The sequence below is a fragment of the Sciurus vulgaris genome (assembly GCF_902686455.1).
Source record: "Sciurus vulgaris genome assembly, chromosome: 14".
Taxonomy (NCBI): Eukaryota; Metazoa; Chordata; class Mammalia; order Rodentia; family Sciuridae; genus Sciurus; species Sciurus vulgaris.
Window position 1 is genome coordinate 10,997,885 of NC_136475.1, and position 25,350 is coordinate 11,023,234.

Below are 25,350 nucleotides of genomic sequence, written 5' to 3' on the forward strand. Positions count from 1 at the left end.
GAGTAGATAAATATTAAAGCCCTCTCCCTTAAAAATTTTTAGTTCTTTAATTTCATGCTTCAAAACAGAATAAAAACGACAGTGCCTAACTTCTTTTGGTTTCCACTGCAGGACCTACAGGTTCATAAGGGATTGTTAAATTGTCTAAAGTTATCTAGCATGGAAGGGAGGGGAGATGAGCAACTGAAGGGGTTAAGGTTAAAAACACTTCTTTTCATAAAGTTTTGTGACATTTAAGTTAGAGGCCTGACTGACATGTCCAAATCGTTTCAAAAAATTATATAAAAATAAATAACTAAATAACTATTCATTAAGAAAGACAACACACTTAACTTCCACATACCTGGCTTCATAACTACAAGAAGCAATTTCAGCCTTTGACAAAACAGAATCAATTCCATTTGTTTGTGCAGAATCTTGATTCTCCCACATTGATGAATCTGGTATATCTGCTTTAAAATAATAAAGTTATTATTATTAAAGTTTAATAATAAAGTTGTTATATGTTAAAAATTGATTTTCCTTAACTTTTATTCAAGAAAATTTGTCTTCCATTATTTTAAAATACAAGTGTTTAGTAAAGTCCTAATATGGTTATATCTACTTGTTTTTATCTCCTTAATAAACCTCTGTAACCCTCAAATTATTTGCTTCCAGTATATTATTCAATAGCAGTCAGATAAAAACTTATAATAATAAACTTAATGTGTCCTACTTTAATAATAGAAATTTTTAAAAATACACCAAGAGATAAATGTAAATATCCTGTAACACACAATCCCTTGAGGTGGACAAGGATGAAAAGTGATCAGGGAAACAAACTCCCCAACTACAGCCTTAAAGAGACTTCACAGCTCTCTGTAGTGGGGAAAAAGTTAATGGAAAACACAAATTTCTCAGAATGTTCCTGTTTCCTAAAAGAACTACCTGCAGAACTTAAGGCAAATTAAATATGACCAACAAACCTCAAATTCCTACCAGCCATCTGATTAAAAAATAATTGAGTAGGCCAAAACCACAAGGAGGTTTCATCCTAAATTTGAGCTTTTCATTTTGTACACACATCAGTAAAAGAGGTTCACAGCATTTATTTCCCCTTTCAGGCAATTCTACTTTTGGTTTAACAATGCACATTCAAGTAAAAACCATTCAAATGTGATCAGAGTTTCCACTGTTTTATAGAACACAACTCTAGCCTGATATAGCTCACCAACATCTCTTAATATCCAAACAAAAGTTACCACTTTACACAAGAACATAAAAGCACAGTCTAGAAAGTCTACTGGTCGCATGCCACTTTAGTTCCTTTACCACATTCCCTAGTAATTAACAAAAATACAACTCCAGTCATGGTTCTCCAGACAATAGTATTAGATTACAAGAAGAGTATGCTGTAAAAATACACCACATTCTACCAACACAATCTGTCATATCTCTGTGCTATAAACAACCAAAAAAATACAGTTTGTAAAGTAGTCCAAAATATACCACTTCCTCTAGTTCTATAAAGCCTATTTTGAGTATCCCATAAGAATACATAGTTAATAAATCCCACATTTCTCCTGTTTATTTAAGAGACTCAATGTTCCATAAAAACTCAACCAAGTTAATGTACCACCAGAAACACAGCAAAGTATTTGGCTTCATGGGCTAAAATAACTCTTCCTTCTTTGACCAGTAATCATTAACATCTTTTACCTAACTATGCAACCCATACGAGTACCTATACACACACAGCATAAATGGAAATCACACTCAGGACCGGCATCTCAGTAGGGTCAAATCCTACTTGCATCACAAAATAAAAACAGCAGAATATGTAATGTGAGCAGGTTTTCTTATAAAAAGTGCGTAACATATGTCACAGTTACAAATTAAAGACAGAATGCAGAGCGGATTATCCAGTGTTTCTATAACAGTCCATTACTCTAATCTGTAGGAATTTCAGGACTGTCAGTAAGACAGTCCAACAGAGGGTGCTACTAGACCAAAACAAGGAGTGTGGAAGCTTGAACAGCCACCGTAATGTAACCATGAGTTATGCCTTAAAAGTTGGGGAGTTATGTGACTATTTTATAAGGGCTAGTTAACCTAAAATATTCATCTGGAAGTTACAGAAAGCTCATGCTTGAGGCGAGAACAGAGTGTGGTTCATGCGCCCCCAATGCCCTGGCCTGAGAGGCAGCACCATCATGTTCCTCTTCACTGGGCTGGCTGACCTGTTCCACAGTGCAGCAGAGTGCGTGGGTCCCTCCACCAGCGGAGTGAGTTGCTTCATGTGAGATTCAGGGAAATGCAGGGACACACTGTCCTCACTGGAGGGCAAAGTAGAGAACTGCTCATCAAAACTTGACAAACTAGACGGGCACATGGAGAATGTGGAGGAACGGTTGGAGAAATCAGAGGCCAGGACCCAAGTCTGTGAAAAAGAAATCGCTGAGAATAAATCTATGACTAATACGACTTTAAAAACTGTTGTTCTTTAGAATGAAAACTGAAGCTGTTGAAGGGACAGAAAACATCTCCATCCTAGGAATCCAGGAGGGGGTAAAAGGCCCCAATCATGAAATCTAGTGTCTAAAAGGTTCCAAATAATGAGATCATCGATGAGACATGTCACTACTGAGTACTATTCAGGAAGCAGCTTCCAAAGGAAGTCACAGATGGATAAGATCCCCTGGTTACACTGGTCTAAATTGGTGTTTCTGAATATAACAATTAAGAAACCAAAAAGTTTCTAAAAAGGATTAAAGATGCTTATTTGTCCTAAAACTCTGCATAGACATACAAGCCAAAACATTAGAACTGTTTTATTTTTCCAAAAAGAAGCCAAAGATTCTAATTCCTAAATTGATCCTCAATATTTTTTTTAATTTTTGGTGCCATGTCTAATAATGACCCAGAAAATGAAAGACTGAAGAGTAACAAGAAAAGAGGAACAGAGGTATTGGAAAAACAAGTTCTGAGTGCAAGCTTAGTTGCAAGCTTACTTTATTATAATAAAGGAAAATCTAATCCTTTTATTACATCATAAATATTTTGGTAAGCTCTTCTATTGGGTCAAAAGGCTTAGGATATAAAAGTGAATGACGTCAAGTTAATGCAAGAGTATTACATCAAAGTATCATTCATCTTCTAGTAAGAAAAAAAATCTATTTTTGACAGTATTCAATAGCAAGTGAAATTTATGTATTTGTCCTAATGTTTGTCTTCTGATATACCACCCACATAGAGGTGAAGGGGATGTGAATCATTATAAAGGTCATTAAAACGTTATGAAAATCCAGTGGCTAAATTGATGAAGATAATTAAGTAACCAATGACAATATTCTGGTTTATAAACAATTTATGGTCAGTGATGGAAGGAAAGATAAAGGAGGACCAGCTACCAGCTACTCCTAAGGAACACATACCTGCCAAAGTCAAAATCTAGATATAAAGAGCTGAATTAAGGACATGTGTAGCAAACTCAAGACTGCACCCACCAGGGACTCTGAGCACTGAATAACCAAGTGATGCTACCAAACATATACAGCTGGGATTGTTTTCTTTTTGACACTCATTCAGTAAGCATTGACTAAGTGCCCAATATGTGACAAATATGGTACACTTCCTTAAGCTACTTACTTATTTTCTAGAACCTAAGATTTCATTTTGTAACAATTCCACACAGAAAATACAGAATAAGAAAAACCACCTACTACAAAAACCACACTAACAATACTTAAGAAACTAACCATACCACAATACAACAAGTTCAATAATAGCTACCCCAAAATCTACTCATGACACACAAAATACTACAATCTCAAAAATCTCTACAAAGACTTAGATCAAGAAAAGTCAAAGAAAACTTGGAAAATATATGCACACACACAGCGTAAATGTGTATCTACAAGTATTTTCTTTCACAGTTTATACCATGTAAACAGATGACCAAACCAACAAAAAGACTATAACCCCAATAAAGGTTCTTAGAGATGCCCAATCACTTTCCTTTTGCCTTAATAGGGGTCTTTTCTAAAATAAGCCCAAAGTATAATAACTGACAAACTAGAGAAATGAAACAATTAGGATAAAATCAAACTGCATGCCTTCAGTATCACTTGTTTATCTACTTTCTGATCAATATTTTCCTTAAAGACTAATTTTTAAAAACTGGGAACTATTCAAGACATCCATGAGGAAACTGATCAGTGTTGACGAAATTTCTAGACTTTTTCCCAGGGAATTTACATGGGAGGAGTGGGGAATAAAAGATACATGAAAATCTTAACAAGTAATGCGAGTAGTAAAATTTATGATTTTTATTTATTAATATCTAATATTTAAAAGCCAAGAGAGGCAAGAAAATGTTTCTCATATGAAACAAGTTCAATAAAAGACATGAGGAATGATTATTGGTATTTACATTCTTATTCCAATAAATTAAAGTTCTACCACTTCTTATCCCTCTTCCTCATTTTAATCTTAACATAAACTTTAGTGTCCGTACTGTGATACAAAGATCAAATTACTAGTAATTAACTCTCAAGTTAGATAAAAGTTACTGCAAAATGAAAAAGTTTCTATAAAATATCCATAATTTTCATCCTCATCTTAATTTATAAAAGCAAGTAAATCACATTTAAAAAACATTCTTCCCTCTGTTTCAGAAAAATATCAACATCAAATTCAACAAAGTCTAAACTATAAGCCATGTTAATTTAGATTTCAAGACGTCAGTGACAATCATTAAAACCCTTGAATGAAAAAGTTAATTACTGTAACTCTGCTCTCATTTCTAAAATGATACCAATAGCAAAATCCAGAGGTCGTTCACAGGAGCACTATGACTTCAAAGGGCTCATCTGTACCTGCTTTGCCTTTCAGGATTTTATTCTGGTAATACTGCCATTCCAGCTGGGGGTTAGCGCCTGGACGTAAAGGTGCCCTTCCTGTGCCTCTGTTGCTGGTAACAGCCACTGGTTTTCCTGTGAGGAAAAGATTAAATTATTTCTATATCTAAGTACATAGGAATGTTAAGAACATGTAAAGGAAAATTTTTCATATATTTGTAATATATATACCATTCTCCTTTAGGCATTAATCCCTTAAATGAATACCTTTAAAGATCATCAATTACTATGAAAATGTCATCCAAGCTCCTCAGCTCTCCCCCAAAAGTAAACTACTGCAGAAAATTTGATACATTCATTCAACCTAAAAGCAACATCACTTAGCTTTCTAAGGTTTCTTACAGTAGAAAACAGACAACTCAGATTGGATATTCAGATTAGAAGGGGGAGAGAAAGAAAACCTGTATTTCTGGTATCCAAAGAGCATGTTGAACATCTACACTCATCTTCCAATTTTACTGCAAGAGAAATAAATTATTTATGTACAGGACCCCTAATCTGACCTACCTCACCAAGATGAATATACAGTCTTCTCAGTTTTTGTTCTAGTTAGAAAATTACTTTCACTTATCACTTCCTTTTCCATGGGTGTTAACTTACAGGATAACCATATGTTGTAAAGCTATAGCACAGATGATTATGTATTTCTTAAATGTAGTTGTTATGAAGGTTAAAAAAGGGGGTCACTAGGGAGATAACTTAGTCATAGAACCTCTGATTAGCATGCACAAGAAAATGCATTAAGAAGTTATTCATAGGCTAAAATCAAATTTTTAACATGTTAAAAACTCCTTCAGAACTGAAGTAGCATCTACCCATGACGAAGATAAAGCTCTAGTATTAACCCAGAAGCTTCTGTGCCATACATAATTAGTGATTCTTATGGAATGGAAGAACTGACTCTCAGAAGAAAATGCTAATATAGTTACCTCTTTTAGACAGAGATTAACTACTGAAAAATCCAGAATAAATTTTCTTAAAAGTAGTAACTAGCTTACAAATATCTGAAATTTCATTAAAACAAACGCTGCCCAAGTAACTTAACATATTTTAGCAATACTCAATAATACGAAATTTTCCACAACCAAAATGCTGGCACATTCACCTGCATCAGAACTCCCATCAAGTTATTTGCACGCAAGAAAGTATGCTGATTCACGTGCCAAAGATACAGGTTACCATAAAATTTCCATTAACAAGTAGTAAAAAATACAGAAAATGCCCAAGGCAGGGCCCTGCTGCCTTTATCAGTCTTGGAGGACATACTCTCAGCTGAAGATGAATCCTCATCCCTGAAAAGTTCAAGTCTACATGGAGAAAAGTTTTCCAATATTCCTATGCCTTACTTCTAGACAATTCAGTTCAGAAAGTTCGGAAGCAGGAATTGATTTTGCCAAGGAAAATCAGAATAAATATTTTTCAAAGAACCCTTTGTTATCCCTTAGAATGAATACACATACACACATTCACATTTGTAACAATATTTTCTTAATAAAACATAAACAAGAATACAGACCTTTGAGATCTGGTCTGTTTCGTATACCCACAGATACAAAGAAGCAATCCATATCAACATGCATTATACAGCTCTGATGTCTGGGTGAATTCAATACTGACATATTTCCTAGAAGGAAAAAGAAAACATTGAAACCCTGAACTATTTTTCATATTAAAAAATTAGATTTAGTTGACTATAGTTGTATTTAAAAGATGTTTAAAAAAGGAAAATAGTCTTTAAAACATATAAAATCAATTATAGACTATTTCTACCATCTTAATAGGAGTGAAATCTGTTTATTTAGCTCTAAAAGTACAGACACAAATATAAATTTAGTTCTTGAATGAAAATTTTAAATCAATTTTAGTGATACTATAGTATCTTTTCCTAATCTATATCCTAATAAAGTCAGTAATTACAAGTTTGTCAAAAAGTTTATCCTAAAATTATTTGTGTACTAATTATTCAAACTACCATGCTCTTGTTCTAAGTAAACATACTTCAAAAATAGTCTATAAAACAAAGATCTGTATACAAATGGAATTTTTCTCCTTGTGCCATTAGACACGACTACAAATTTAGCTCCGCATCACATATATAACATTCAAGGAGATAAAAATCAATGTCCTCTCCTATGGACAATGGTTTCCAATAACAATGAGCTACACAGATTCATTATACAGTTATCCTGATCCTACTATTTATATTATAAATAATAGTAGGTTTATTTCTCCTGTTCCTCCAAGATAATACAGGTCTGGGAAATAAGAACCCTGAGCTTATAAAACTTCTGATCTCCCAGTGTTTTTCTACTGAGGGTTAGTATTTATTGTAATAGGCTTCTACAAACTTAAGATTTACCCCTTGAAAGAGTTCAGTTACCCCATCTACCAAAGTGTAATGCTGACAGCATTTACCTAGTTCTAAGTACAAGATACAGAAACTGCTTGTTATCTTTGTTAAGCTCACAATCCTGTAACTCAAACATCAATTCCTATCATTCCTCTGCATGCTGCCTTCGTCTATGGTTCTGCAGCATAAAAAAACAGCAGAACCAGAATTTGGATTGCCGGCTAAGCTATCTAACTCCAAAGCCACATATCTACTTACTATCCTCTATGTCATCTGGAGAAATGAGTTATAAAGTAAATTTTAACAATCAAAAATCTGCTTTATAAAAGCATTATATAAATGTAATATAAACAATGCAAAACAATGGTTTTAAACATCCATTAAGTATAGAATGCATAAATCAAATACCAAATGCTATTATATAATTTAAAAACTTCCCATTTTATTCTCATCTGCGGAACTAATTTGTGAGGTTTCTTTGAAGCTTTCAAAATTAAATGACCCTCAGGGGTTTGTAAGGTCAAGATACAAAGTAAGAATAACTGAATACCTATAACATTATTCTGATACAGTCATAAGTAAAAAAGCACTTTTTGACTAAATCATACAGTCAAAAAAAAAAAAAGAAAGAAAAAGAAAAAAAGAACACAAGGAGAGGTCCCGGTAACTTCCTAGGACAGTGAGCATCTCTCTGTGCCTCAGTTACCACAGTTATAAAGCTATAAATCTGAGATCTCTTACCCTAAAGATTTAAAAACAAAAACCTATAGTTTGTCAAAAGCAAATAACATCAAAAACCAGAAACTAGTTTATAATGACTGCTATACAACAGCCTGCTATTATTGGGTTGGTTTGGTTTTGATGACAAAGTGTCTTAAACAAAATACAATCAAGCAATCTAATTAGAAATAAAAACACTTAATCTCACTATACGTAATTATAGTTATATATGAAAGTTACTTAATTATTTTAAAAGCATTATGATGCAAGTGTCTAGAAATTAACAATTACTTCTACCAAATCAACCTCATTCTTACAGGAGATTTAGCACTGAATATAAAACACATTATATTTACATAGTTCCAAACTTTGACAACTGATAAGGTCTATATGAGGACTGAAACATTCAGAATCCCAAGTGTTATTGTTTAAATGTTCTGACAATTTTCAGTGAGTCACAATTAAATCTTTTTTTTTAAATCTTAATAAGTTTTTTTATAATCTGTTAATACTTACTGTAACTTATATAACCTGCCACTCCTAGAGACATCTATATTGATAACTTAGTACTAATCAGAATACCAATGACAGCATAAGAATGAAATGATGAAGCAAAACTATTTCTTAAGAAAAAAAATTTTAGTAAGTATCTACCTGTGTCAGACCTGCCTGTTTTCATTTTTTTTAACTTTTCCCTTCCTGGAAAGATACCACTACTTTGTCTTTGTAGGGTATTGACAAACTCAGTCAATTCACACTTCCACGTTGATATGTGATGCAGTCTTGAATGAGAATAGAAGTCTGAAATAAAATTGCAGTCTGAAGGTTTGGATGGCACTGAAGGTGCTGCCTTGCTAAGAGTAGGTACTGAAGAAGTGCTTTTTGTGCTTGAAGGCCCCTGAACAGTGGAGTGGTGAGCACCATTGATTTTAGTGTTACTGTGCAAAGATGGTGAGAGAGAATTAGTTCTGTGTGGATTCCGCAAAGCATCTGCATTTCTGGTGCTCTGCTGCGGAATGCAGTCTCTGAAGTCCATGTTGCCAGCCTTCTCCTCCTGGGCAGAGTCTGGAGAAAGCCTGCTGGCAATATTGTTGTCCATGGGCACCAAGCAATCCTGTGTCTTTAAGGCACCATTAGAGCTATGAGTGTGTCCATTAATAATGACAGTGTTGCCTCTGGGATGCGGAATTCCATTTTGCTTCCTTTCTGGAAGGGTCTGTTCCAGATCCACAAAATTAAAATCATTATTTGCACCTTCATCATTCCAACTGTTCATTCCATTGACTTTGATTTCATTATCTGTCTCAATCTTCTTAATTATGTGATTTCTAAAATAGTGGAACAAATTTATTTAAGTTAATGTCTAACTTTAAGGTTAAAGTATCATTTAACCATTTTCTTAGTGAAAACTTAACATTTCAGTATTTCCCTCTTAACAATAAACTTTATTTATGTATTTTATTTCAATAGAAGATAATTCTTGGCCAAACGGATATAGCAAGATGACTATTTTCAATTACTTTTCCCACAGAAAATTAATTTAGACTCTTATAAACTTAAGTTATAAATACATAATTCTGACAAATACTTCTTGGCATTTATTTACAACACAATAAATATTTGCTAAATTAATAGAATATGAATAACTTCCACAAAAATGGGCAAAGAACTTCATATGAATTCTTATTCCTTCTGGGTATGGCTGCACACACCTATAATCCCACACCTCAGCAGGCTGAGGCATGAGGATCAGAAGTTCAAGACAACCATAGCAACTTAGCAAGACCCTAAGCAACTTGGTAAGACTTTGTCTCCAAAAAATAAAAAGGGGGCTGGGGTTGTGGCCCAGTGGTGGAGCACTTGTGAGGCACTGGGTTCGATTCTCAGCACCACATATAAATAAATAAAATAAAGGTCTGTGGACAACTAAAAAAAAAGTAAAAAAAAAAATAAAAATAAAAAGTACTGGGGATGAAACTCAGTGGTAAAGTGCCGCTGAATTCAACCCCAGTAACCCTCCACCCCACAGCAAAAAAAAAAAAAAAAAATACAAATCTTATTTCTAGTTTTACATTTGGTTTTTATGTAAGCCATTGTCTTACCCATTAAATCCAATACCACTATATATGGGACTAAAGTTTTGAGGTCAGTTAAAATTCAGACAGAAAGCTGACAGACTATATTAAGTAACCCACTAATGGGGCTATCCATTGAATAATTAGATAAAAAATAAGAACCAAGCAAATGTACAGAGATAATTCAGTAAAATTCACACAAGAAAAACAAGCAACTTGGGGTGGGGGGATGGAAGAATAGAAGTACTTTGGATTAGACAAAGGGGAATGAAGGAATGGGAGGAGAAATGGGAAAAGGAAAGATATGGTCCAAAGGCAATCCAATGACAGATTTATAACTGTAGGACCTATGACGAAAGTTATAGTAAAATTTCACATCCTGGATTTTCTAGATGTTTGTTCAGTAATGCTCTGCAATTACAATGAAACTCATCTACACTTATAAAATAATCTAAGAAACAAAAATGAAACCTGAATTAAAAACCATAATTCACTCTACTTAGAAATGTTCACAGCATTAATCCAGTTACAATTCAGGCTCCAGATGAAGGGGTGCCATACATAACCCCATGACACAGGTAATATTACCAGGTCTAAACTCTTTCATCCTAATACCAACATGGTTTATTAGTAATGATGGTCTGACAATATACAAAGGTCATGTGAGTCAGAAGCAAAACATTACCACCCATTTCTGGGTTGGCTCAGGCTCAACCATCTCATGGAATATGACAGCCAATTCTGAGTAGATCCAATCCTCACAGATAATCAGTCCAGTAAAAGGAAAATAAGAAAAACTGGAAACAGTTAAAAGAAGCAGGAAAGAAATCTTATTTCTCACATTTCCAAGAAAGTCTGCCCCTTAAAATAAAAAGAAAGCAAGGAAGCAAAAAGTCATGTAAGATCATTTCAAAGAAATTTATAAAATATACTGAATATATCCCCACACAACAAAAATCAAGGAACAAAAGGAATGGTAAGTCAGAGAAGTCTTAACATCTAGTTTTCTGTGCCAAAACCATTAAGACTGTTAATATGAAATTACCAACCCATGAAACAAATTAATATATTGGCAAGAAAATATATCAATATACAGTCTTTCTGTACTAGCTTCTCAGATGAGATAAACATTTGCAAAGTAGGTGTATTCAAATATCACTGGTAGATATACATTTATTAAACAATAGCATAAATATATTAAGAAGTAAAATGTGATGTCTTCCTAAAGTTGTCAACAAAGAAAATTATGAAAAGCACATATCAACTTTCTAATTTTATTACTGTAGGTAAAGAAATGAATTGTGTACTTATGCAAAACTTTACTAATATAACTTGGTTTACTCACTGACAGAATTTTAGAAATTAAAAGTTTCAGTAACATGAAAAACATTTGAACAAGCTTATAAGTGAACACAAGTTAAATAACAAATAACAAAACAAAATTACAGAAGGTTGTGATATCGGATCCTCCCAGGTTAATGAGACTCTTGATCTTTTGGGAAAAAAAATATATCCAATTCCCAAAGCAAGCAATTTAATAAATAGTAGAAGGTTAATGATAATGAACCATTTCATATACAAGTTAAGGCAACACACCAATTAATTGTGAAACCAATTTACCCAGAATTATTGCAATAAACATTTAAATCAATATAGTTTTAAAAATCAGTCACATATAATACAGTCTAGATTCATTCCTAATTCTGTAACTGAGGATCACCAACCAAACTGTCAATGATATAAAATATTGACATATTTAAGAATTACAGTTATAAATTTTGAGTTTTTCAAAAATAACTTGAAATGTAAACGTTCTTTCTGTGCATGGCACATAATAAAAATACAGCTGGTAAAGTTAGTTCCATTTGTGAGAAAATAACGATCCCTGTGGGAAAATAATTATTTTTATGTAAATTCAAGAAAAACTTACTAATAATTTAAGATACGTTAGTTTAACACAAGAATCTAGTACAATCAGAAAAACCTGTTTACATTTTACTTATGAAACGTTAGCCATAAATATAGTTAATTTGGGGGACAGACATCTACATGTTTCCACATGTTTATTAGTGGTTAACAGCCAGGTTTTATATTTGTTTCTATCTTCAACAGGGCAAGGAGCCATCTCACTGCTAAAAACCAGCTGTGCTGTTTCCTCAAACAAGACAAACTTACACCCTGTTGTTGAGCTGTCTGGCTATATCGCTTGGACCTGCCACAGGATCCTCTGGCTTGCATACAGGATTAAAGTTGAGGCCTTTCTGCATGCTGGACTGCTTGGTGTACAGCTGATATGGAATGCAGGATAGGAGTCGTCCAGCTTTGACGCTAAAACAAGAAAGCAACACCAAATTTAGCTTTGTGTACTTGATAAAAATGATCTTCACGAAAAATGAGCATTCTTAAACATGGAAGTATTTCACTAGCAACAGGCTGCCTGCCTTCCTAGTTTATTCCTTCTCCATAGGCTCCAGTACACTACCATCTTACTTAAGCACTTAAGGATAAGAAATCTGCCCATGAAAACAAATGAGTCTGGAATTTTATGAATTAGTGGCCAATAATCTTATAAAACCATAGAGGTGGATCAGAAAAACTCGAAGCACTAGCTGCACTAGTTGGTATTTTTAATCTTCATTACTTCAGTATTTACCAGGATTCCCCCTATTAAACTACACAGAATCATTAAGACTTCCTTGCCAAGCACAATAGCACACACCTATAATCAGCCAACTCAGGAAGCTGAAGCATGAGGATTGCAAATCCAAGGCCAGCCTCAGCAATTTAGGGAGACCCTCTCTCAAAAATAAATAAATTTTAAAAAGACTTGCAAATTCTATGTCACATTCATGTTAGGTCTACTCAATTTGGAAAACTAGAACTAAAAATATAGGACAAAATAAAGAATCTCAACATTAAGAGTAATTAATGATTTACACTATTTTTATGTGTAATCAAGGATGGTAAGAGACACGTGAAGATATGCAAGAAGGCAGACATCTTCACACATATCTTTGCAAGAAGAACTTTGCAAGAAGGCAGACATCTTCACACATATCTAATCCCAAATGTTCATGTCACAAGGAATATCACCACTGCAACCCAGAGGAACGCCAGCACTGCAATACTAAGTGGAACTGGCACTCCTGTCATACTTCCTAACCAAAGCTAACTGCATTAAACTGTCTTAAATTGATTTTGGGCTATTGTATCTTTAAAAATGTCATTTCCCCTTCAACTTTAAAAATTAGCAACTAACATACTTATGTAAACATCCAAATTTTAAAACAGGCAGGTCCTTAAATATTTGGAAATATTTTTTTAAACTGTTTGATTCTGAAACCTAAAATACCTAAAATAAGAAATGCGCCCATGAAAACAAATGGGTCTGGAATTTTAAAATTAAGGAAGTCATCCCTTAATTATTTAGGAAAAGAATAAGTTAGTAACAGACTAAAATACTTTTTTATCTCATAAATCCAAGATTTTTGACATTTTTATTTTCTTAAATGGCACTATATGTGACTTTAAAACAAAAATAACCACCCTGGGAGAAATGACAGAATTCTCTTACAGAAAATTAATTTTAAAAAACTGAGTCAACAACAACTTTGAATCCAGAAAAGTACACTGATGATATATTCTAAAGATGAAGTCAAATAATGGCACAGTCCAGGTCCTGTAATTTTGTCAATTACATACATAATTACAATATCAATTACATCAATTATTTAATAATTCTACTGAATACTAAAACTAGTAAACCATGGCATACAAGTCACAAGACATTTCAATTTTCACTCAAATATATTTTTTAGGCTAAATCAAAATTATAGGTTACATTCAACTATTAGAATCAAAATTCTAAAATTAGACCATTTATTACTTTAATTTTATTCTTTACTGAATCAACTCTTCTCCCTTGAAAACTGGTTTCAACTGCCAAACTACATCTTACAGTATTGTCTATCTCAACTCACCTCTTGTCTCTACTCCCAAGAGGTACAGGTACTTCATACCAAAATAAAATCCCATCTTAACTTGATACCCTTTTCACCATGAATAGTTGTAACTAAGGGATTAGTGCACATTTGAGGTAAAGTCAAAAGACAAAAACCAGACAAAATGCCCAAATAGTATGCTTACTTCTTCAGGCTATTAACAGTATAGAGGGTGATGCAGACTCTGCAGGTGCTCTCTATGGTCAACACTGATCACACTCAAGAATAATACCTTGCCCAACTCCTAAGAAGAGCCATGTGGCCCAGCAGAATTCTTCAGCTTATGTAAACTCATGGAGATTATTATAAAATCAGACAAATGTAAATACCCCAGGTCTCAAGTCAGAGATCCTCTGAGCTACTTGGTAGAAGGAAATAAAGTCCAATACATGCATTATAAAAACATTATCTGGAAGTACATTTTTTAAAGATCTTTTAAAACTTTTTCTCAGGAATTAATTTTTAACATTTACTAATTTCCCTATTTATCCTAAATACACAGAAAATTTATCTACATTTCCTTCCAAAAAGAAGAAAGAGTTAAAAACCAAAAGGAGCTAAGAAAGAACTCTTTCACTTTACCAAAAGATAATATAACATGGTTTTTATGTATATAGCTTTTCCAGGTGGCTACAAATATATTCTAAAATATTTGAAAGTGTTTTACATTCTATACAATGGATCAGACACATATTCACTGCAAGTGAAATATTTATCTACTTAGGGGAGCCTCAATTCTTGCTTTGTCCTACAGCAAAGGTAAAGTTATCTCTAAAATAAAACTTTGTTAGCTAACAGTTTTCTGAATCATGTTCTATTTCTATCAACTGCCAATGAATAGTTAGTTATACAAGGGGCCAGGATATAAGTCAATGGGAGAGTATGCACAAGGCCCTGGGTCCAATAAATAGTACCAAAGAACAACAAAAAAGGCACACAAAAATTCCCAGTTGGGTTCTATTTCATACTTTTGATTATAGTCTGAAATAATTCTGTTTTCTTTTTAGTGTTTCAGGAATTATTCTGAAAATCAAAAGTTTCATAGTTCCAGTCAATATTCATTGCCCCAGTTCTTCTCTATTAAAAAACAGCATCTAACACCTTTATATCCACCTGGACATCTACTAAGGTACCCACCTTCTTCCTTCTTCAAAAATGAATTTAAGGCAAGAAAAGATCTACTTATGTGCCAAGAAAAAAAAAACAAAATGTTCTTTGCCTATTTTTTCTCCATTAAGCAAAAAAATCATCTTTACACATTCAAAACTGAAATTCCTTTTGGCCTACCCTCAATTTCCTAAACTTCTCAACCACTCACCAAGACATCATGTGGTTAGAAAAGTAAGTAACATGAAAACATAACTTCCTGACCTCCTTCCTTCGGAGTCAAGATTAAATGTTTTCACTACAGACACTAAAAATTAAGTGATCCATTCTCTAGCTCATGAAAACCAAGAATACACCTAAAAGTCATTAAGAGATGTCCTGAAATGTATGTACTGTTTACATTAGTAAAAATAACTTTGGAATTTTCTAGTTTTGTGGAAAAAAAATGTAAAATGACATCATAATTCATTTTTTAAAAATTCATGCTAGAAACTAAAAATCCTGCAAATATTCTCTGAAGAGTAAAGAGAAAAAGAATATAAAAGTACAAGGGAAATGAGAAAATAAAAAAAAAAGAGAGAGAGAGAAAACTACAAGTGACTTTCATATAAATGAGTTGAATAAGCACTCTAATTAGAAATCAGTTTTAGCCCATATCAAGTATGAGATCTTCAGAGTATCGTTAAGTACAGGACAAATATGCTAACATCAGTTTGGGAGTTCAGAAAGAAAAACTCTGATGGGGAATTAGTACTATTAGCAGACCCCAAGTGAACTGGCATGAGTTGGAACAATAAATCACCAGTATCTCCCAACTCACAATCTACTTGGGAACCTAACAGTAGGAGACAGGTTCCCACACTCCAAGACAAAAACCAATAATAACAAAAACAAAACCAACCTGTACTAACTTAGGACAATGGTGTTAAACTATGCTCTCATGAACACCTCCAGTTTGGTAGGCCAGTAGGGTTAAGTCATAGCAGCTTTTCTACTACATTTCCAATTTCAACATAAAGTTGTCTCAAGAAAAGGATTACAACAAAATTTTGAAAACAAATAATTTATACTACATATGAGTGTAACACTTGCAAGGCATACATTTTAGTAACATAATCTCATACTTAATGAACATAGGCTTCTCATTAAAAGGACTCCCCTGCCTCTTGGATATTAGGGCCCTATGATCACACCTGTGTTAACTCAAGTTTAATGGCACACACACGGCATCAGGGACTTCTAATGAAAGCAACACTTCACACACTTAAGTTGTAGTTCCTTTTATAACCATTCAAATGAAAACAGAAAAACTAATTATAAAAAAGATGTTATCATCCATTACATAACAAATACATCTAAAATTTAGAAGTCTAAGAAAATCTCATTAAAATCCTGCCGAGACAAGATCAAGACTGGGATTAGAGTATTAAAGGAAACAGTACTGTCTGGGGTTGTAGTTCAGTGGTGGAGCTCTTGCCTCTAACATGTGAGGCACTGGGTTCGCTCACCACCACATATAAATAAAATAAAGGAACAGTGTTCATCTACAACTAAAAATATTTTTTAAAAAGAAAATAGCACTGTGATTTAACCAAAAGGATTCCATGCAATAATGACACACAGAGACAGTTGGAATTTATTGTATATATTAAGATATATACCCAAACTGATCCATTTCCACATGGGCCTACTCATCTGTAACAAAAGTAATGGTAAAGAGTGGACCCATTCAGGAGTCAGAAAATGTGGACTCTCACTTCTGCTCTGTTCTTGGGCAAATCGAACTTACTGGCCCTACTTTCTTATATACAAAACGAGGTCAATAGGCCATATAATCATAATGTCCAAAGTTATTCTCAGTTAAAAATGGACAACTAAGCATAACTCCAGACTAAAATAAAGTCCTATTTTTAAACTTTTAATTATCTCAGCTGCATTATCTCTCTAGCCACATTCTGTAAGAATAGGCGTAAAGAAAACAGCTGTACTGAAAGAAACACCATTTTCTAAGCAAATCATGTCCCACCTAGCAAGAGCCCTTTCTCCCTGACTTTCCTTCTGCCAACGGGTTTCCCCAATTCTGTCCAAACCAAACTAATATCTTCAACAACAAAATTCTAGCTCTAGCACTATGACGGGATTGTTTCTGACAACACAGTTCAACTCAGGAGTGATAATAACTTCTTACTCTGAGAACTTCGTAAGTTCTTTCATAAGGAGACACAGAATTAAAAGCCATGTTAATGTTATGTAATGGACAGAGAGTAGCTGGGTCATAAGAACATAGCACAAGACAAGAATCAGTGGAATGTTCTAAAGACAGGTCTTTGATTTAAATCCCACAAGGTTTAAAAAATCTCAGTCTGTAAGATATATTTAACTTTCTGAAAGCAATAAAAGTACTTTTTAACTTTTGGAATTTATTTTAGTTTACAGAATAAAATTAATAGAAGCTTCCTGTATATTATGCCTCTACAATGTTCTAAGCATTGTGCTAAATAATTCACACAAATGATTTCTATTTCTCACATAACCATAGCAGGTAGGTTATTTATTAGCCTTTTACAAATGAGAAACAAGGTTATGAGTTACTGCATAAAGTTTTCAAAGTCACACAGGACTACACGATGTGGAATTGGGAAGCTGGGATGTGAACCAAAGTACATCTCCAGAGCCCAGGGGTGCAATCTTTATCACTATCACACTGCTTTATCACTGAATTTATGCAACTATATGCACTATATAAAGGAATTGGCCAATACTAAATCTATGGAATAAGTTCATGGAAGGTGTCAGAATTAGGGAAAGCTAAAATTTGAAAAAAAATTTTGGACAACTGACTTCATTAATTTTTAAGTTTGTTTCATTAGCATCCCACTATACAATCTGACCATGCTCTCAAATACTGATTATGAACTATCCATACACAAAATTATGATTTTAGCATTTTCACTTCTCTTTTAAAAAAAGTAATCACTCATCTGTGTGTGTGCATTATGTATCATTTCAAAATACAAATCACTCAATTTTTAGCTCATCACCAAAGTTCCAGACAATTTAAACTTAGAAAGTTAGTATGAATGACCACCAACTTACATTTTATCACCTGCACACCAAGAACAAAGAAATCATAATAAATATCAAATCAGTTAATTAAAAAAAGAAAAAGAGGCCTAAGATGTGATCCCTACCACTGCAATTAAGTTAATATTTATAATAAAATATAAAGTTTTCCATATTTCAAAAAACTTATTTGGTTAAATTTAATCAAAAGTTAAACTTACCTTTCCACAATCCATTCTGGTCGAATTACTTTTTCTCCCTTTAATTCTTTAATTTTGGCATTAGGAAGATTTGTGGCAATAATATGTGTTGTTTTGGATCGGGAATAATACACATGGTATTGACCTCCATGCAACATCATTAACTTTCTCAATTCCTCAGCAGATGGATCTGTAAAGTCAATATTAAAATGCATTAAGAATTTCATGTTCAAGAAAGAAGTACACAAAACTGAGTAGTACCTTAAATACACCAACTTAAAGATCACTGGTTCACTTTCTCCTTGGCTTTGTTGCCTTTAAACAAAGGTAGGAGGAAAAATCACAAAGTGATAAAGCTATCTGACCTGAGCACATCCTCTTCCTCTAAATACCAGAAACTTCTACAGCTAAGAGATGTGTAGCAGAGCAAACAAGGATTTCAAGTCACATATCAATTACAAATAATAATTTTTAAAATATTTTATCATATTTAACATATGTCCCTAACACTGGTATCTTTTTTTTTCCCCCTTTTTTTTGTAGTGCTGAGGATTGAACCCAGAATCTTGTGCTTGCAAGGCAAGCATTCTACAAACTGAGCCATATTCCCAGCCCCAGTATCTAGTTTTTTAAAAATTAACAACTATAATCTTTTTAACTCCTTCAGAATAATACAAGGATAAACAGATAAATTACTCATACTTACTCTAAGTAGACTTACTGCAGGACTTATAATATACTTGGCTCTTATGAAGCTTAATAATTTTAATTTTTATTTAAGAAAATATTTAAAAAGTCAATTAAATAGTTGCATCTCATTCTGTTCCCTAATATAAAACCTCATCAAGGCCAAAAAATAAAGTTCACCAATACAAAAACAAGACTAAGAAACACCATTTAAAAAACTGTTTCAAAATTATTTGTCTTAGTAAAACTACAGAAAATATCTTAAACATTTTAAGAAATATCAATGTGATTTATTGCTTTCCCATTAAAAAGTGTGATTAACTAAAGTGATGTTATAACCTACACTGCTAGTACTATGTTAAACCATTTTCACATTCTTGATTCTTTCACCTATCATCCTAATGAAAGCTCTAAATTACACCTCCCCTAGGAACTGCACCCAGGGGAAGTTTCCAAAGAAGGCTTATATATCCACCTTGTTATTCATCAACAGCTTTTTCCTTAAGCCCAAGCAATGTATGTTCAAGTGTTTAAATGTTTTTATTATGACAACTCTCTAATTAGGTTTTAGTCTTCAGAAGAAAGAAGGGGGTGGCAAATGAACTAATAGCACCTAAAGATACGCCAGATTTGTCTAATTAATGATAAATTCTTGAAGCACAGTTCATTTGATGCTTATTACATGTAATGGCACTGTCCAACAGATATGAAATCCACAATGCAAGTCACATATGTAATTTAAAAATTTCTTGAGCCTCATTAAAAACATTTAAAAAGCCAGGCACGGTGGTACACGCCTATAATCCCAACAACTCAAGAGGCTGAGGCAGGAATATTACAAGTCTGAAGCCAGCTTGGGAAACTTAGCAAGATCCTGTCTCAAAATAAAAAATAAAAAGGTATTAGGGATGTAGATGAGTGGTAGATCACCCCTGGGTTCAAAACAAAAAAAGTAAAATTAATTTTAGGAATATTTTATTTAACCCATTAGATCCAAAATACTATTTTGGAATATAACTGATACACAAAAATTGAGATTTACATTCTAAGAGAGGACAGGCACCAAAGCAAGATGGAATGGGTTCAAATCCTAGTTCTGTCACTAGTAAGTTTTGTGGACCCAAGGAAGTTTCTTATTTTCACAGAGCCTCAGTTTTCTCATTTGTAGAACAAGGATAAAAACAGTACCTTAGAGGACTGCTGTGGAGATTAAATGAGCTAAAATTTATCAATGACTGAGAAAAATAACTTGCACATAAAAAAAAATTGTATCAGCTATTATCAGTGTTAATAGTATCAACATTACCATTTCTTATCCCAAAGCAGGAAGGAAGCAGCACCAGAGGTGAGGCTGTTCTGTACCCATAAAATTTTTCCAATCCATGATTCCTCCTAACAAATCTTTCTCTTATTGCCCACCCTTCAGTAAGTTTTCATTTAAGAATGTCTTTGATGTACTGGCCAGGAATAAGAATAGAAAATGAAAAAACAAAAATAGATTAAGGGAAATTCTTCCTGCCAAATTTACAATCAATGTCACACTCCAGGGAATGTCAGAACTAAAAGAGCTTTTCAGAAGTCTAATGGCCATTTCATTTTCCACAGTAGTACATACAACCTAATGAAAGTAAACAGACTGGACCGATTCAAATAGTTAGCAGATAAAATTAACATCCCTAAACCCTCGTTATGCATCCCTCTTGAACATATTACTTTTAAATTAATTAGATATAAAAATGATAATATTCCAGCCAACAAAATCATTACCCACAGATCTTTTAGTGAGGACCCTTTAAATCAAACAGTATTTCTGAGGTTCAACAGCTCTGTAGGTGACTTCACCAACAGAAAAAAATAAAGCATTGGTTCTAATGAGATTTTAAAAAACATGTGTCAAAGAACTATTTCCTTAAAGTTCTACTAAATTTTTAAATAGCTAATTATTATTCATTGAATGTGCCTAATATAAGGTTTTAGAAATAGCATTCATTTTAGGCAGATTAATTTTGAATAGTGGACCCCTTTCAAAATCAATGTTCATTGTTATATTCCAAGCATAAAGATCAGAAACATACAAGGGGGGGAGCCTGGAAATAGCTGGATGTCTTTGACACTGCATTCTATACTAATATTTACACCTGACAATCCTACCAAGTAATATAATTCTCATTTCATAGAAAAACAAATCAAAGATTGGAGAAATGAAGTTAAGTCTTGTGCATGGTAGGCAAATGCTCCATTACTGAGCCACTCCTCAGACCTTGATCACTTTAACAAGGCGGCAATCCTAGAATTGGATGGAGGCTTGGTTTCCAGGTGCATGTTAACACTAAAAAGTCATGTCACGCTAGGCAACTCACTCACCTCAATTAGCCTCATTTCCTCATTTGCAAAATGAGAGACTAAACTGGATGATAATTAAGGTCCCTTATAAAACTATTATATGATTTCACACACTAAAATCATTATCTCCGGCACACAAAACTGGAAGATTTCCTCTGATGACAACCACATTCATGTGTTCAGAAAACATCAATGTGAGTTTGTAAGTTTACAAATAAATCCCTTTCACTTGAATTGTATATCTGTTACGTATGCACCATACATCGTTTCCTTTTGCAAACTGTGCCAAAAACTTCAACAGAGCCGAAGTCATTAAGACCTGGATTTTATCCACATATTGAAAAAAACCAGAAAATAAGCAGAACACCTCTTTTCCCTAACTGTCCCTATCCCACCAATAATACAGTGGTACAATTACTGTCCACTATATTTAAGGCATTGTCTCACCTGAGCTTTCACAAAAATAAACAGACCCAGAGCCTATTTTCCAGAGATTATTACAATTCAGTAGGCCTAGAATGTAGCTCATTTCAAAATAAAAGGTAAATTAAGAGGACTACATTAAATTAGCATGTGACTGAAAATATTTTAATGTTTTGATGTACAAATACAAAAACATTTTACTCATCTGCTCACTCAACTAATATTTACTGAGCATCTACAGTGTATTGTAGTTCCAGGCACAGGATACAGCAAACAAGATGCAAGTTTATGCTCCATGGTATTTGTTTTTCACTGGCCAGGCAAAATAATAGGTCAGAAAAATAATACCAGTTCTGCTACAGATTAATGTAATGAAGAGAAATAAAGTTGGGACTAGGGGTTAGAGAACAACTGGAGAGCAATGTATACCTACGTTAGATAAAGGCAGTCTGAAAAGGTCTCTTTAAAGAGGTAACATTTAGCATAGTCTGCATGAGGACGATCTAAAGAAACAAAAGGAACATCGAACCATGTGTAGTGGCCCATCTGTAATCCCAGTGATTCAGGAGACTGAGGCAGAAGGATACCAAGTTTGAAGTCAGCCTCAGCAACTCAGCAAGGTCCTAAGCAACATGAAAAGACCCTGTCTTAAAATTTCAAGAAATAAAAAAGGCTGAAGATGTAACCCAGTGTTAAAGGACCCCTAATACAAAAAAAAAAAAAAAAAAAAAACCAGCAAATTTAAGGTTCTGATATCGATTAATATAGGAATTTGGGGATACAGAAAATGATATAGTGAGTCCCACCAAAAAGTGGCCATAAACCACTAGAATGCAGGAAACACATGAACTACCGGAATGCAAAACAAGCAAATGGTAAGCAATGCAGACCACATCCTTGGCCCAAGTGCTTGCCCACAAAAAGTAACAATAAGCACACACAGGGAAAACTGTTGTGAAACTGTATCTCCACCCTGACTCCATCTCTAGCTCAGGCCCTAGGCTACAGTCCTTCCATAAATATTAACATACCAAACCAAGGGGAAGCTGCTTCTTGCTCTCAAGATGGCCCACATTCTCCCTTGAAAACTCGGGCTTTAAAATAAATGTTTCTAGCAGTGATGCTATTAACATTTATATCTATGGACTGACTTAGGTTAGAAAGCAAAATCTGATTTGATCTGGGTCTTAATGGATGCACTGCATTACTAATTTACAGGAAGAGGGAGAGAAGCACCTGTTCATCAGAGGCAAAAGAATAAACAGAAACACAAAACTAGAAAAGTACAAAGACAAATCTAGAAAATCAGAGCAAACCTGTTGGCCAAAGTTAGAGAATTTTCAAGTGAAAATGCAGGTAGGACTAGAATGCCTTGACTCATTTATCCAAGACCCACTTTAAAACTCAGTTCCTTTATGAAGGAGATTCACCATTCCCACAAGCAACTGCTTCCTCACTTTGGTTTTGCCACCTGTTTTCCTCTGTTCATCTCTATTCTAACACACATAGAGTATTTATGCATCATAAAATCCACATTCTCTATTAACCACTTCTTTTCACACATCTTTCCTCACAAGCAGCATCCAAAATAAGTTGGCTTAGTCAATTAAAGTAGAATAAAATATGATGGAAAGTTTATTAACTGGAAAATTCAACATAGTAAAGACACTAATGCTCCCCAAATTGAACTACAGGTTTAATGTAATTACCATCAAAGTCCTAGCAAAGTACACAATAGAATTTTATCATTTATTCTAAAATAAACATGGAAAGGCACAGGTCTTATAATAGCAAAAAAATCTTGACAAAGTAGTAGTTACTGAGAGACACTGTTCTACCTCACCATAAAGCTTCCTATACAAGAGCAGTGAATAGGACACATCAGTGGGACAGAGTAGGGAACTCAGAAAAAGGTTCCACCTATATATACCCAAATGATTTTTTTTGTGTGTGGTCCTGGGGACTGAACCCAGGGCCTTGTGCATTCAAGGCAAGCACTCTACCAACTGAGCTATATTCCCAGCCTCCAAATGATTTTTAACAAAGGTACAAAAATAATTCAAGGGAGGAAGGACAGCCATTTCAACAAAGGGCATTGAGGCAAGGAGACATTCATAGGGGGAAAAAAAGTACTAAACCAAATCTCAAAATAAATGTAAAACATAAAATTTAAAAATTTTTACCAAAAAAAAAAAAAAAAAAAAGCCCTACACACACATAGGAAAAATGCCATAGGATCTGGCACTAAGTTGTAAGTTTTTAGATCTAAAAGCACAGTCCATAAAATGGAGAAATTACACTGTGTAAAATGAACAATTTATGCTCTGCAAAAGACCACATCAGGAAGATGAAAGAGTCAGGAATGTGGCACATGCCTATAATCCCAGTGGCTCAGGAGGCTAAGGCAGGAGGATCTGGAGTTCAAAGTCAGCCTCAGCAAAAGCAAGGCACTAAGCAACTCAGTTAGACCCTGTCTCTAAATAAAATACAAAATAGGGATGGGGATGTGGCTCAATAGTTGAGTGCCCCTGAGTTCAATCTCCGGTATCCCCACCAAAAAAGATGAAAGACAAGCCACAGATTGGGAAAAAGAATTTACACACCACATATGTGACAAAGGAGTATTATCTAGATTAAATAAAAAACTGCCAAAACTAAATAGTGAAAAGAAAACCCTAAGTAACCCATTAGAAAATGGGCAAAAAATATGAAGACCTTTCAACAAAGATGATATAGAGATGGCAAATAAATACACATGAAAGGTGGTTTAATATTAGCTAAGAGGCTAATGCAAATTAAAACCACAAGGCAACACATCTATTAAAATATCATATCTAAATGAAAAAAACAATAAACTAAATGTTGTGAGGATGCAGAGCAACTGGAATATAAATTAAAACCATGATGAGCTATCACTACACATCTACTAAAATGGATAAAATAAAAAACAATGATGGCAAGGATGCAAAGAAAATGCATCACTCATACACTGCTAGTGGGAATACAAAATAGTAAACACTTTAAAAAGAATGTCATCTTAAAAAATGTACAGATGCAACTACCATACAACCCAGTATTGCACACTGATGTCTAGAGACACTTTTACACACACATTTATAGCAACCAAATAAACAGGAAATAACCCAGATGTCCTTCAATGGGCAAATGGTTAACATACTGCCCTATAGGCATACTATGGAATACAACTCAGCAATGGGAAGGAAAAAACTAGTTATACATGTAGCAATTATTACAAATCTCCAGAAATAAATGCTTGAGTGTTATTAAAAAAAAAGAGCCAATCCCAAAAGTTTACATACTGTAGACTCTATTTATACAACATCATCATGTGCTATATAAATGACAAATGACAAAATATAGAAATGGAGACCAGATTAGTGGTTGCAAGTAGTTAAGATAATGACAAGCACAGAAGGGAAGTGGGTGTGGCTATAAAAGGGCAACATAAAATATTCTTGATGG

The 25,350-nt window shown here is 33.8% G+C and overlaps 1 protein-coding gene across 1 annotated transcript in view; it reads right to left on the reverse strand.

Moving 5' to 3' along the window:
• REV1 (REV1 DNA directed polymerase) overlaps positions 1-25,350 on the reverse strand; it is an 80,031-nt gene that overhangs the window by 28,350 nt on the left and 26,331 nt on the right. Inside the window, 6 exon segments of the mRNA XM_079110989.1 lie at positions 344-452; positions 4,857-4,973; positions 6,415-6,522; positions 8,623-9,296; positions 12,219-12,371; positions 18,436-18,604. Coding sequence (XP_078967115.1) covers positions 344-452; positions 4,857-4,973; positions 6,415-6,522; positions 8,623-9,296; positions 12,219-12,371; positions 18,436-18,604 — 1,330 coding nt within the window.